General features: G+C 50.1%; 1 protein-coding gene across 2 annotated transcripts in view; it reads right to left on the bottom strand.

Moving 5' to 3' along the window:
• Positions 1-2,102, bottom strand: part of Olfm2 (olfactomedin 2) — a 79,078-nt gene extending 76,976 nt beyond the window's left edge. For both annotated transcript variants that reach the window (XM_075966701.1, XM_075966703.1), the window contains exon 1: positions 1,919-2,102. In XM_075966701.1, coding sequence (XP_075822816.1) covers positions 1,919-1,987 — 69 coding nt within the window. In that variant the 5' untranslated portion in view covers positions 1,988-2,102. The remainder of the gene's footprint in view (positions 1-1,918) is intronic.
• Positions 2,103-15,140: the final 13,038 nt, after the last annotated feature.

Genomic DNA, 15,140 nt, shown 5'->3' with positions numbered 1-15,140 from the left:
CAGCCCCAGCGTGCTCTGACATGTGTCCCCGCCCTCGCTCTCTGAGTAGCCCCACCCCAGTCTGCCCCGCCCCAAGTCCCTCCCTCCAGTCTTGAAGTCTCTCAGCAAACTGGCCGTGGAATTAGGAACCTAGGGGTGACTGGATCACCCTCAGGAACTAAAGCTTTCCCTCCTGGTTCATTTTTTTTCCCAGCCATTTTTCAAGTGGATGTGGTTTTTTTCTTTTTGTCTTTCTCACATGGGTGTACCTAGTTTCTTTTGAGCTCAAATCCTGAGTGCCTACTGTGTGCAACCTTCCCCACCCTGCGTGTTTGCGCTGACAACCTCTTCTTGTGGAAATCCTCCATGGACCCTAGCCTCCATCTCCTCCAGCGCCCCGCAGTGGGGTGTACCTGCCGCTCATTCCCCTCCTGTCTAAGTCAGAAGTGATGACCAGATCCTTGTTATCCTGAGTTCCCACCTGGAAACTCCGCCTAGTCATGTCTCCCCGGCAGCGCAGACCGGTGGGGTGGATTATTTCACAAACGGTAAATGTGTAGGTTCAGGAGAGACTTGCCTCAGCTCATATCCTCTCTGTGCTGCTCCTGAACTGTCTGGACTCAAGCAAGTGACTTAACTTTGCTTTGCCTCAGTTTCCCTATCTCTTAAATGAGGATACCCTGCCAGGGTACCATCCACAAAGAGGGCACTCAGAGGATTAAGCCGCTTAGTTCTGGCCATTTGTGATCTAACACTGAGCAACAGACTTTCTCCAGCGTTTGCTGATATGTGACTGTTTTATGGATACCAGCTTCCTCCTGACTCCCCCCCAACACACACACATGAGACCTTGGGGTATTCCCACCCCCAAGATGGAGGAGGAATGATATTTCTTAACAGTAAAAGAAAGCTTGGACCCTCCCTGTTTTGTAAAGCTCTCCAAGCTTGCCCAAAAGATGGGGTACCACAGGGAGCCACCTGCTCCTGCCATACCAGGAATGGGATATGCATAGAGCCAACACACACAGGGCCTGAATGTCACGCCTGCACACACAGCCCGTCACCCTGAACACCCCGTTTTAGAGTGATGTATTCAACCAAAGGCACAGAGTGCCCTCACATGGCCACACACCTGACTGTCACTTGAGTTTTGGACAACCCAGACATCTGGGCACAGCCATGAGGACAACTGTCACAGCCGTTATTGACACACAGCAGGAGTGACGCCCAAGGAGATTCACAAGTCCTCATGCCGGGTCACACGGCCAGTCACAGATCCACAACTCCCACCTATCACCCCACCCTCGGGTCACCCCGCCCCCACTCCACTCGCATCCGCTACCACGCGTACATTCACCCTCTACCAGTCACACTCCAGTTCACTCACATTTGGACACACACACAAACTCCCCTGGGTCACACCCAGCCACAACACAAAGACACACGTTTCCCCAGCACCCGGGAGCAGCAAGCACCTGGAGCACATCCCTGTCAGTCATTCACACGTGAGTCCCGCCCCCTTCCCCACTATAGGGGTGCAGGCAATGGATGGGGGGATCTTTAGAAGCTAAGCCACCCTAGGCATAACGGGCAAGTGACAGGCGACACCCCAAAGCCCCCCTGAAGTTTCCCTCCCCAATCCCACAGCCCGATGGTGGGATGTGAGCTGTGGTTCATCGAAGGGGTTGGAACCCCAAAACTAGAGTCCCCCCAGTCTCCCCGCCTTGAGGTTGCATTGGGTGTCCCCAGGGTTTCCCCAAACGAGGGTGGATGTTCCAACCCCTCCTTTGCTGCGACCTTCCCCATAAGCCCCTCTCCATCCTGCAGCTTTTGGAAGGGGAGACTGGTGGGACCCCAAAGCTCGTGTTTGCGGGACCCCTCCGAGCCTACGTCCCCTCTAGGGCTCCCCTGCTTCTGCACCTGCCCGCGGGGCCCCTACCTGTCCGGCGAGGCCTGGGCAGAGCAGCCACAGCAGCAGCGACAGCCGCGGGACCGTGAGCGGCCACATGACGCGCCCCCCGCCCGATAGGCGCCTGGGTAATGGGGACCCGCCGCCTGGCGCGACCCCGCCCGCCCGCCCGGGCGACCCGAGCGCCTCCACCCCGCCTCGCCCGCGGCCGGGATTCCACCCCACCCCCGCCCCGCGCCCAGCCTTTGTCGCGGGCTCCGCCCCCAGCCCCGCCCCCAGCCCGGCTTCGGGCGACAGCCCCGCAGAGTGGGGCCCCTGCCAGCAGGTGGGGAGCTGTCACGGGTGAGCGAGGGAAGCCGGGCTCCAGACCAAGCAACCCTCAACTCATCATCCCCCCCCTTAAACCTAGATGTAAAAGGTCAGGAGATGGGGGAGGGGGGCTGCTATCACGTTCTTGTCGATTTCACCGTCCTAGGATTTTCCCACGATGAAGATGGGCTGGAAGAGGGATGGGGGACAAAGCGGGAGACCTAGTAGGAAAAGATATTTAATAATCAACAGGGAAACTGAGGCACAGACTGGGAAATTAGGAGTTGGGGAAGAGGTGAATGACAGGAGGGAAGGTGGGGCAAAGGTGGGCACTGGGAGTCATGGGTTGCAAAGTCGAAGAGCAAAGCCGGTGACCGTGGTGCACACCTGTTACCCAGTACGAGGGAAGCAGAGGAACAGGGACTGGAAGTTTGAGGCCCCCTGGGCTGTATGGTGAGTCTCCACCCAACCAAGACTGCAGAGTAAGAACCTGTTTCAAAACACACACACACACACACACACACACACAGCCCAGTCCTGGTGGCACACATCTATCATCTCAGCATTTGGAAGTTGGGAGGTAAAGGCAGGCTCTGGAGTCGGAGGTCATCTGGGCATGGTGGCACACACCTTTAATGCCAGCACTAAGGGACCTGAGGGATCTCTGTGTGTACAAGCCCAGCAAGTTCTGCCTAGCCAGTTCCAAGTGATGGTTCTCAACCTTCCTAATTTTTCAATCATATGATACTATACCTCATGTTGGGGTGACCCCCAACCATAAAACTATTTTCTTTGCTATTTCATAATTGTAATTTGGTTACTGTTATGAATTGTAATGCAAATATCTATATTATCGACCCTCATTGAGATGGCTCAGTGGGTAAAGGTGCTTGCCACCAACCCTGATGACCTGAGCTCAATCCCCAGGACCCACATGGACGCTGTCCTTTGACCTCCACACACACATACGCACGTAAGTAAAAATATAAGAAAAAAATGAAAACGAAGAGATTCCCATGGGGGGAGGGTGAGCAGAAGAGACACTGAGACAAGTCAGTAGGTGAGCAGTTAGTGACCAGTCCTTCAGCAAGAGGCATCCCACTTCCCCACAGGTCCTCAGGGTGGAAGCTCTCTCCCTCCCTAAACGGTCCTGCCTCTTTCCTGCTTTAATGGTGCAAGATGACAGGCTGGATGCTCAAGAGAACCAAAATATTAGCAAGGCCTCGTGTCTCATTTGTGTATGAATAGCATCCCTGTCCCGCCTACTTCTGGGAGACTCTGCAGTCTTTGTCTGCTTCTCAGTGCTAGCCAGGAGTGTCCCCAGTCCCCTTCCTTCCTGAAGCCTCTCAGTGGCATCTATCAATCTATCTTTCTTTCTGTATCTTTTTTTTTCTGTGTGTGTGTGTGTGTGTGTGTGTGTGCAGGGCGGTGTTGAGGTAGAACAAGAGATGTAGTTAGATTACAGGGAAATTGGCCATAAAGAAGGAGGGAGAACAGATCAGGCAGACCCTGAGGGCTCACTGGTCGGCCAGCCTCGCTGAAAACCAGTCTTGGCTTCCATGAGACCGCGTCTTAGGCAATCAGACAGAAAGAGACAGAGGAAGGAACCAACCGTGTCCTGCTCTGGTGTCTGCATGCACACCCACCAATATACTTAGGTCCATGCACCACGCTAGAAGGTGGAGAAGGGTTGAGGAACACGCATGTGCATACACAAACACATACATAACACATGCACCACACACGAATCCGCAAAAAGCATGCTAGGTGAAGAAGGCCCCCATCTTGCACATCCTACTGGGTTGCAGTAAACACACGGGTGACCGTTCTGCACAGGTGAGGAAGCCAGCAGTGCTGGTGCCAATACCTCTTCAGGAGAACTAGCCACACAGGTTTCCTGTTAACACACCTTTTTTCCTGGGCAGGGGAGATGATTTGGAGGATAGGAGTATTTGTCATATAAGCACGAGGACCTGAGTTTAAATTCTAAGTACCCACGTGGAAACCAAGCCTGGCTTCGTGTGCCTGTAACCCGAGAGCTGAAGGCAGAGACAAGTAGATGCTGAGAGCTTGCTGGCCAGCTAACCTAGTGGACATGGTGAGCCTTGGGATCACTAAGCCACCCTGTCCCCAGGCGGTAAGCTGGCAAGTGATAAAGATCTGCTGTCCTCCTCTGCCCTGCCCCCCTTGTGTGCACCCCAGCATCACCATACACACAGACACCCCTTTCTTCACCCATAGGTAGATGATTGGTTCTCAGACCCCAGAGCCTGTTACCAGAGAACTCTAGAGACAGGATCTGGTCTCCAGGCAGAATCTTAGCTTCAGAAGGCATCTCCATCAATCCTGTAGCCCCTTACTCCCAAAAGGGGACAGTCCTCTGAGGGTCCTTTAGGCTGGGAGGGCAGTTGCTATACTGTAAATGGGGATGGACGTGGTCTGGGAGGGGAGGCCTTTGTTCAGTTTGGATTTCAGGACTACGACCCCTGCCGGGTGTTCTCATCAGTAGGAGAAAGTACCAAAAGCAGCGAGGAAGTTTGTCTCAGCTCACTAACCCTGGAGCTCACTAACTCCATGAGACTAGGCTGGCCAGTACCCTGCAGGGGCCCTTCTGTCTGCTTCCCTGGCACTGAGATGTGGACTCACGCCGTTTGATCTAGTTTGCTGCTGCTGCTGTACTAAACACTGACCAAAACCAACATGCGCGAAGAAAGGTTTATTGGCTTGCAGGTTACAGCCCATCCCTGAAGGAAGCCAAGGCAGAAACTCAAGGCAGGAGGCTATGGAGAAGTGCTGTTCACACGCTTGCTTTCCGTGACTTCCTTAGACATCGCAGGATGACCCGCATACGGATGGCTGGCGCAGCTCACAGCCAACTGGGTCCTCCCTCCCATATCAACCAACAATAAGGAAAACGTCCTAGAGAAATGAGGAAGGCAATTCCTTAAGTGAAATTTCTTCTTACCAGGCAAGCTAGGTTTGTGTCAAGTAGGCAAAAACTACCAAGCACATCATTGTGCCTGCTTTTGTTTAGTGAGACAGGCTCAGTATGGAGCCCTGGCTGGCCCAGAATTCTCTATAAAGAACAGGATGGCCTCAGACTCACAGAGATCTACTTGTCTCTGTTCACCCTGGGATAAAGGCATGGCTGTGTATGTGTGTGTGTGTGTGTGTGTGTGTGTGTGTGTGTGTGTGTGTGTGTATACATGTCTGTGTGTGTATATGTGTTCCCATGAAAGCTAGGCAAGAGGGTGACAGAGCTGGAGTCACAGGGAGTTGCTGGGAATGGAACTCCTGCCTTCTGAAAGAATAGTCAGTGTTCTTAACTGCTGAGCCATCTCCCTGGCCCTGTACCTGGCGATTTATGTGGGTACTGAGAACCCAAACTCAAGTCCCGAGGTGTGCTTAGCAAGCGCCTGGGCCATCTGTCCAGCCCACTGGCTTACAGTTACATCACACGCCATCATGGTGGGAACGCATGGCAGCCAGAGTGTGATAGAGGCTCTTGGCATTTTTCAAATGAGGAAGAGGTCAAGCAGATACCAGTTTCTAGGTCCAGCCCCAGCCATCCAGTTCTACTATATAGTTGTCAGTTTTTCTTAAAGCACCACCAGGTAAAGGGCCAAAGCACTCAAACATACCAGCCATTTTATCCAGATCATAATAACTGTCCTCTCTAAACAGTGCCAGGGAAGTGGTCACTACCACAGACAATCTATGGCTTCTGTGGCACGGTTAACCTTTGGTCCTCAAGTCCTCAGTTTCCTTCTCTCTGACTTGTTCTGCAAGCAAATCCTGTAAACTACATTTCCCAGGCACCTTTTGCACCCTATAAACTACATCTCCCAGATTCCCTTGCTTGCAGCCAGAACCAGATGCTTGGAGATGGAAGGGCAGGAAGGACGGCAAAGCCAGATTATCTCTATCCCTCTCCCCCACCCCCACCCCCGGTTTCTTCCCCACTCCCTGTCTCTTCCTGTTTCTTCTTCTCTCTCCTCCTCCCCCCCTTTCCATTCCCCCTCCTGCAGATGTGTCAGGATGTGGTTGTCACCTGCTGTGGCTCAGCTCCTACCCTTGGAACTTTGAAGGCTAGTTGTTCCCTGGTTCCTGTCTTTAGGAAGGTGGAGACTTGACTCTCCAGAGCCCACTGGTCTCTCAAAGCACTCCTCAAACCTGCCTCATACCCGTGAACGTCCCTGTAGCACACGGCCGTAGATCTGTTTTATCTACTTTTTACAAGCTGTAGCCCAGGTTGGCCTCAACTCCATATGTAACCAAGGATGACACTGAGCTCCTGATCGAGTAGTGGGATGCCAGGCGTGTGTCCTTGGACCCCGTTCAGAGCTGGGACAGTACCCAAAGCTTTGGGCATGCTAGACTAGCATCCTACCATCTGAGACATGCTCAGCCCTGGGCTTCTGCTGTTGGTCACGGAGCCAAGCCGGATATATTCAATGTCATAGCTGTGATCAGTGCTGATGTCAGGGTCCCCATCACACGGTGGCTAGTATCCTGCTTAACAGGTGGCCTGTGCTCCACCAGTACACTCGCTAGCCTGAGGCCAGCACTATGCTCTTTGCTGTCCTTCTTGGTTGTGTAAAGGTTCTCATAGTCAAATTTTGTTTTATTTTGCTTGAGACAGTCTTGATGTGTAGCCCAGGCTGACCTTGCCTTAGCTTCCTGAGCTCTGGGATTGAGACAGAACAGAAAGAGAGGGAAACTTTATTGAAGCTTGTCTGGCAGAGCAATGAGAATTCCAGCACAGTCTCCAGTCCTAAACCTGCAATCTTTTAGGAATCTCACCAGAAACCCCATTTACAGGGAAGGACAGACAGGTCCTAAGCCCTTCTGGTTGGTAGGTATCTCTGGTTCCCCATAGTGGGTTTCATTGCCAACACAACAAGCCAAACCAAGCCGAATTAAAAGTCAGGTTTAATGAGTAAAGCACTCTTGGGCGACTCTCAAGCCCCCCCATACGTGAGGCGGGAAGGGGGAGAGGAGATCACATGGCAGGTCTAGAGACCAGAGCTCAAATACGTGCGGTCTTGAACTTTGGGGGAGGAGCCTGGACTTTTGGTGGTCTTTCTGAGGGGTTCAGGGTTTGGAGAGGGAGGATTGGGATTGAGGCAGAGCTTCCAACTGAACACTGGTCTTACCCTATCCAATTATAATTTCACTTAAGGCATCTCCTGAACTACCCATAATCTCAGGTATATGAGAGAAAGGGGGAGGAGTGTCTTGGTGACCTTTCGAGATGCAATTTGAGGCACTAAAATATGGCTAGCACTGGACCATTCATTGTGCCCTCTCGAGGAGTCCGCCTGCTTACTTGGGAGAGTTTCTCTATGTGATTCTTCTTTGTGGAGCCCACAATCAAACTTCCAGGCATATCTTCCTTTCCCTGCATGCCTCTTAGCCTCTTAAACCTTGTGCTTTGGGCTATATGAAAATATCTTGAGGCTACTGGAGAGATGGCTTGGCGGTTAGAGCAAGGGCTGCTCTTTCAGAGGACCCAGGTTAAATTCCCCAGAACCCACATGGTGGCTCACAACCATTTATAGATGACCTGTAGAACTCCAGTTCTAAGAACAAGATGACCTCTTCTGGCCTCCACAGGCACCAGGCACACACATGGTGCACAGACATGCAATACAGGCAGGCAAAACCATACACACACAGAGTAATAAAATAATAATAAAATTTTTCAAAAAATATATTGAGACAGGCGGTGGTGGCTCACACCTTTAATCCCAGATCTTGGAAGGCAGAGGTGGGTGGATCCCCAGAAGACCGGAAGATAGGATCCCCTGGGACTGGGGCTACAACTCCCAGTGCAGCGTTTTGGAAAAGTTTTTGTGCCCCAATAAACCTCTCTGTCGATGCAGTAATCCAAATCAAACCAGGTTAAACTGAATTAGAAAAAGCCCAGGTTTAATAAATATCAACACTCCCGAGTGGCCTCCAGCCCCCCAGAGAAGAGTCCAGGATGGAAGACCAGAAAACCACACGTTTGTTCTCTGTGATACTGTTTAAATACCATGTGGGAGTGGTCTTGAGCGTCTCTGGGGAGGGGTCACCATTTGGCGGGCTTTCTCTGAGGTGGAGTCTGGACTGAGGCAACTCCCAGGGAAGGGAGCTTGGGATGGAACTTCCACCCAAACATTCCAGACTCTTTGGATATATGGATGCCAGGGGCTGGGGTGACACTTCCACCCAGTTTCTACCTCCCTGGAGGCAGAACAAAAAGGGCAACATCTCATTGGCAAGACATCAAGACAGCCACCATATCTGGTCCCATCCTCCCAGTCTTCTAGCAATTTGTACTATCAAGTTCCCTGGGGGCCACTCCACTTTATGCCGCTGTAATACAAAGCCCAAGGCTGTCCTTCGCCAGCCATTACAGAGATGCAAATCAAAACTGTGCAGGTGTCCCACCTCACCCAGTCAGAACGGCAGCCATTAGAGAAAGAAATAAGAAGCCAGCGTGCTGGCACACACCTTAATCCCAACACTCGCAAGGCAGAAGCAAGCAGATCTCTGTGAGTTCAAGGCCAGCCTTGTCTACAAAGTGAGTTCTAGAATAGCCACAGCTGTTAAAAAAAGAAACCCTGCCTTGAAAACAAAATTTAAAAAAAAATTAATTTAAAATAAAAAAAAGAAATAAGAGCAATTGAGGACTTGCTGCCAATCCTGACAATTTAAGTTTGACCCACATGGTGGAAAGAGAGAACCAACTCTACAAGTTGTCCTCCAACCTCTACATGTGTGCATGACATGTGTAAACACACACACACACATACGCACACATACCCACACACATACACACACATACACACACACATACGCACACATACCCACACACATACACACATACACACACACATACACACACACATACACACACACACATACACACACACATACACACACACACATACACACACACATACACACACACACATACACACACACATACACACACACATACACACACACATACACACACACATACACACACACATACACACACATACACACACACATACACACACACATACACACACATACACACACACATACACACACATACACACACATACACACACACACATACACACACATACACACACACATACACACACATACACACACATACACACACATACACACACATACACACACATACACACACACATACACACACATACACACACATACACACACATACACACACACACATACACACACACATACACACACACACATACACACACACATACACACACACATACACACACACACATACACACACATACACACACACATACACACACACATACACACACACACATACACACACACACACATACACACACACACACACTATTTCTAAAGCTTTAAAGTGCAAAGCCAGCGTGGTGGCACACAGCTTCAATCCCAGCCCATGGGCAGCAGAGGCGTGAGGATCTCTTTGAGTCCAAAGCCAGCCTGGTCTACAAAATGGGTTCCAGGACATCCAGGACTGTTATATAGAGAAACCTTGTCTCAAAAAAAAAAATTGAGGTAGAGAAAAGAGGTCTATTTGTCTCAGATCTGGAGGCTAAATGGCATAGCACCTGCATCTGTTAGACTCTAGTCAGACCCTCATGGTGGTGACTGCAGGAGTGGGCGCTTGAAGTGGGCATGTGGGGAACAGAGCTCAGGGTAAGTTAGGGAGTCCCAGGATGCAGAAGGCATACCTGCTCTTTACATAACATGCTTGCAGGGTGAGATGGTGCAGGCTTTTAGTCCCCGTACTCCAGAGGCAGAGGCTAGCAGAATTCTTGTGTGTTCAGGACCAGCCTGGTCTACATAGTAAGCTCTAGGCTAGCTGGGGGTACATGTAAGAGCCTGTCTCAAAATAAAGTGTGTGTGTGTGCGCACACACACACACACACACACACTCACACTCACTTAGAACAACAATAAACCTAACCATACCCTCGTGGGAAGTAAGCAGGATCCCATAACTTCTCTCCTGCTAGTCCTCTGCAGGAGTAGCAGGTGCTCTTTACTGAGCTTCCTCTCAGCATGCACTAAGCCCTGCCCTTTAAAGGTTCCACTACCTCTTGACCAAGCTTCCAACATTTAAACTTTGGTTAGGGGAGCAGGGAAAGATACATCAAATTTAGATCCTGGTGTGGTTTTTGCTTCCCAGAGCAAACCCTGAAGATGTGTTTCTGGGAGGCTAGTGGGGGGCTAGTGAGATGCTTCACTTGATGAAGAGCCTGCTTCTTAAACATGAGGACCTGAATTCAGATCCCAGCACCACAATAAAGCCTGAGCGTGGTGGAGACGGGCAGATTCCCTAGCCAAACTGAGCCTCCAATCCCTGCACTTGGTTGATTTGGTTTTTGAGCACAGTGAGAGACACTGCCTCAAACACAGTGAAAACACTCAGGATCAGCCTCTGTCAACACGCATGTTGACATGTGCACACACCTACACTAACAAGTATTCACAACACACAACATACCATGCACCACACACACAACACAACACACACACAATACAACACAGAACAGACAGCACAGCACTACACAAAGCACATCGCATGTACCACAGCACTGAGCATAGCACACACAATAGAATACACGGCACACATCACACAAAACACACCACGAACAGGACACGACCCAACATACCACTCACAAAAACTCACCACACATGCAAAGCCCCACGTGCACACAGCTTTTTTAACCTGCACTTTTGTTGTTTGGTTTCAAGACAGGGTAGCCTATAGCCCAGACTGGACTGAGGCTTGCTTTGTAATCAAATATGGCCTTAAACTCCAGATCCTTCTGCTTCTGCCTCCCAGAAAATATTTAGGATACTTCCTGCTGACAAGAGCCTCCTCCATTGTGCAGCCTGTGATCCACCTGCCCCTGCCTCACACCAGAAACACCCTTTAATTTAATACCTTCTGGCTGGAGCTCTGGGTAAACTCAGCACTGAGCTAAGTTCTCTGACACCTTTCTTCCTTGAATGCTGTCTTCTCTCTCTCTCTCTCTCTCTCTCTCTCTCTCTCTCTCTCTCTCTCTCTCTCTCTCTCACACACACACACACACACACACACACACATTGGCATTTAAAATGTTTTAATAACTTAGGACTTTTCATGACAATGAGACAACCTGCTCCTGGCAGGACCAATCTACCTCAAGAGGAAGATGGGCACTAAAGAGGCTCCTTATGGAGTTGGTTAGCCATCTGGGCAAGAAACTGCTCTTGCCTGGACTGCTTCACTGGACATAAAGAACCAGCAAAGAAATGACTGCTGAACTTGTCTAAAGGTGAGACCATCCTTCAGGGTTCCTGCTTCATGAAAGAGTCTCCCAGACATTCTGCAGGACACATAAGAAAGTGACTGACAAACTGTCAATATAGGTGAAACTGTCTTTAAAATTTCCTGCTTCATGAAAAAGTCTGCTGGATACTATGGGCCTGTAGGCTAAAGATGGATACCCCTATGGTACAGAAGAACTTGGGATGACTGTTCAGGCAGGGAGATGTCTCTGTCAATTCTAAAGTTTTGGAAGTTGCTTACAATGAACTTATTGTTTACTTAGGTAAATTGTATCTTTCTGGAGTCTTTGATGGAGTTGAGAAATTTATAGTTATAGTTATAATTTTTCTTAGATATGATAATATGTAATTTTACTATGTTAAAGTTAAAACCTTCTTTTTATTTAAACAGAAACAAGGAGGTGATGTGGGATTCCCCTCTGTATGCTGTGAATATCATTGGTTAATAAAGGAACTGCTTTGGGCCTATAGCAGAGCTATAGCAGAAAAGAGCTAGGCAGGGAAAACTAAACTTAATGCTGGGAGAAAGGAGGCAGAGTCAGGGAGAAGCCATGTAACCCTGCCAGAGCCAGATGGGACTTACGTGGCAATACACAGATTACTCGAAATGGGTTAAATTAAAATGTAAGAGCTAGCCGATAAGAAATTAGAGCTAATAGGCCAAGCAGTAATTTAATTAATACAGTTTCGTGTGATTATTTCGGGGGTCTGGGCACCAGGAACCAACAAGCGGCTCCTTACTACACTCAGTCAGTAGACTTTACTGCAGAACCACGAAAATCCGAGTTCAGTCCTCAGCACTCACATAAAAAACTGTGTGTGCCCGACACTCTCCTGTTATGTCAGCACTGGGGAAGCATAGACAGGGGTCCCCAGGTCTCAGTCTAAAGACAGCCTAGCTGTGGGAACTCCAGGTTCACAGAGGGACCCCATCTAAAAAAAAAAAAGAAAAGTCTTGTCTTGCTAGGAACAAGGGGTTCAGCAGAAGAGGGAGAAGGTAAAAGGGGCGCACATGATAAAATATGCTATATGCATAAATGAAACTGTCAAAGAAAAGCTACAAAATAAATGAAGCGACCATCTCTATGTTTGTGCTCACACCTTCACAGCCCAGCCCTACGTGTGTGCACCTAAAAATTCAAGAACAAACAAGCTCTAAGAGGGTCTAGGAGATGGCTTGGTGGACAGGGCTTGCTGTACATGCACAAGGACTCTGGGCTCCAATCCACAGCACCCCAGTAAAAAACTGGGCCTGTGGCCCTAGCATGTAGGGGCTGAGACGGGCAGATCCTGAGAGTCCACTGGCCAGGCAGCCTCTCGCAGTCTAGTGATTGGTCTTGTCTCGAGGAAATAAGCTGGGGAGCAAGAGAGGAGGCCACCTCATGTCTTAGGTGCAGCAGGCAGGTGCATGCATTGCACACGCACACACCGTACATATGCACAAAATACACATCACATGCACACAAGCCAGGACAGGCAAGATGGCTCACTGAGTAAACAGACTCTCCTCAAAACCCAGTCACCTGAATCTGATCCCCAAGACCCTCACGGTAGAAAGAGAACAGATCCTGCAAGTTGTTCCCTGACGGCTACATGCCATGGACATGAATGAGCCGCCAGTCACAAAATAAATAAAATAAAATGTAAAAAATAAACAAAATTTAGGGTCTGGCACGATGGGGCATGACTTAATCCCTGCACTGGGAGCACAGACAGGTGGATCTCTGTGAGTTCAAGCTCAGCCTGGTCTGCACAGAGAGATCCAGGTTAGTCTCAATAATAATAATAATAATAATAATAATAATAATAAAAGTAAGGAAGAAAAAGAAGACTTAAATCTAAGATCCGTGATTAACAAGAGCACACGTGCACAGGCAGTTTACACAGATCGTGCACTGGCAGGGAGTACACACACACACACACACACACACACACACACACTAACACCCTCTGACACACAAGCAGCCGCCCCAGAGGCGTGGGAATGAGCTTGGGAGAAGGGGCAGCCAGGATGACTCAGGAGGCCTCAGCGGGGGCAGAGGAGGAAAGGAGGGTGGGCGGGAGGCCAGAGCATGTGCTTCCCATCACAGGCCTGGGAATTGAGGTCCGAGCTGGCGGGACAAGCAGACCCAGTAAAGCTTCCTGGCTCTGCCAAGACAGGAAACAGAGCCCTCATCTGTGGTCACATGGAACTCGGAACTAGGCTTAGAAACGGAGCAGTTCCCACCCTTGAGGAGCCAGACTTCTGCCCCTCCTCACGCTCATTTCCACTCCTGCAGTCATTCAGAATGGGCTTGCCAGAGACGAAAGTGCAGTTCAGTTCGGAGAGGCTAAACTGCCTGCCCAAGGTCACACAGCTATAGAGGGCTGGAGTTGGGATCCCACCTCACGCGAGGATGCAATCCGGGCTCCACCCACAAGGTGCCACACCTGGTGGCAAGGCTTAGCCCCAGCTCTGCCTGCGCTGCTGGTCTGTGGTCAGCTGGGTGTGGTGCTGCAGGGTGTCATCCCAGCGCAAGCAGAAGCATGAAGATCTTGAGGCCCTGTGTAGCGCCCCCCTGGTCTACACAGCCAGACCCTGCCTCAACTACAGCAGCGCGGGGCCTGTAGTTTAGTGGCTAGAGCACTTCCCTAAGACACACGAAACCCTGGGTTCTGGTCCCAGCACCATGGGAAGCAGTGTGGCGAGCCTTGCCGGCCCTTCTCACACCTGGGAGGTGCCACCTGGGACTTGGGGAGTTAACCAGCATCCTTTTATTTTATTTGGGGGTTGGAGTTTAGACCAAGTTTCACAGATAGCTCAGGCTAGCCTTAAATTTGTTGTTGAAGTCACGTGTTACATGAGATTTTGTTAAAAACTCAAGAAAGGAAGGGGGAGGGAAGCAAGAACAAAATAAGACCGAGAACCAGAAAGGGAAGAAAGGAAGACCGGGTGCGGGTAGTGGCTCTGTGGACAAGAATATTTTAGGTGCTATCAGTTCTGAGTTCAGAGCTCCAGGAACCACACTTAAAAACAAGCCAAGTGTGATCCGATGCACTTGTAATTCCAGCACCGTAGGGGATGAAGATGGGGAATCACTGGAGCTTGCTGTGTTAGCTCCAAATTCAATGAGACCCTGTCTGATGTGTAGAGGGTGAAGAGAGGGCCCTTGACGTCCATCCTCCTCCGGTCTTCCTGCATGAACAAGGGCACACACACATTCACGGTCCACATAAAATTGTAGAAAGCAAGCAGGAAAGTGAGGGGGTACGGGGAGAGGAGGAATGATAGGAAGAAAGAAATAGCAAAACGTAATTTCAATAAATAAATAATATAAAAGCACAGGTCTGGGCTGCTGCGACAGCAAGCATGAGCTGAAGGTGTCTAGTTCTGCATCAATGTGTGCGTCCTGCTCTGATGCAGCCCTGCGAGCCCACGTGCACAATCCCCCACTGGGCATCTCCGCAAGTGGCTCCCGGTGGCAGCCCAGGTAGCCCCTTGCTGGCCTCGGCACCCTCAACTGGGAACAAGTGCTATCCACACTTGCTGAGGAAATGAAGTGATTAGAGCTACTGAATATGCAAATCAGCTGGGGGCTTTCCCAGTAGCCACCTGAGT

This window comes from Microtus pennsylvanicus, chromosome 3 (assembly GCF_037038515.1).
Source record: "Microtus pennsylvanicus isolate mMicPen1 chromosome 3, mMicPen1.hap1, whole genome shotgun sequence".
Taxonomy (NCBI): domain Eukaryota; kingdom Metazoa; phylum Chordata; class Mammalia; order Rodentia; family Cricetidae; genus Microtus; species Microtus pennsylvanicus.
The sequence above is the reverse complement of the archived record's forward strand: the minus strand, read 5'-3'. Positions and strand labels throughout refer to the sequence as shown.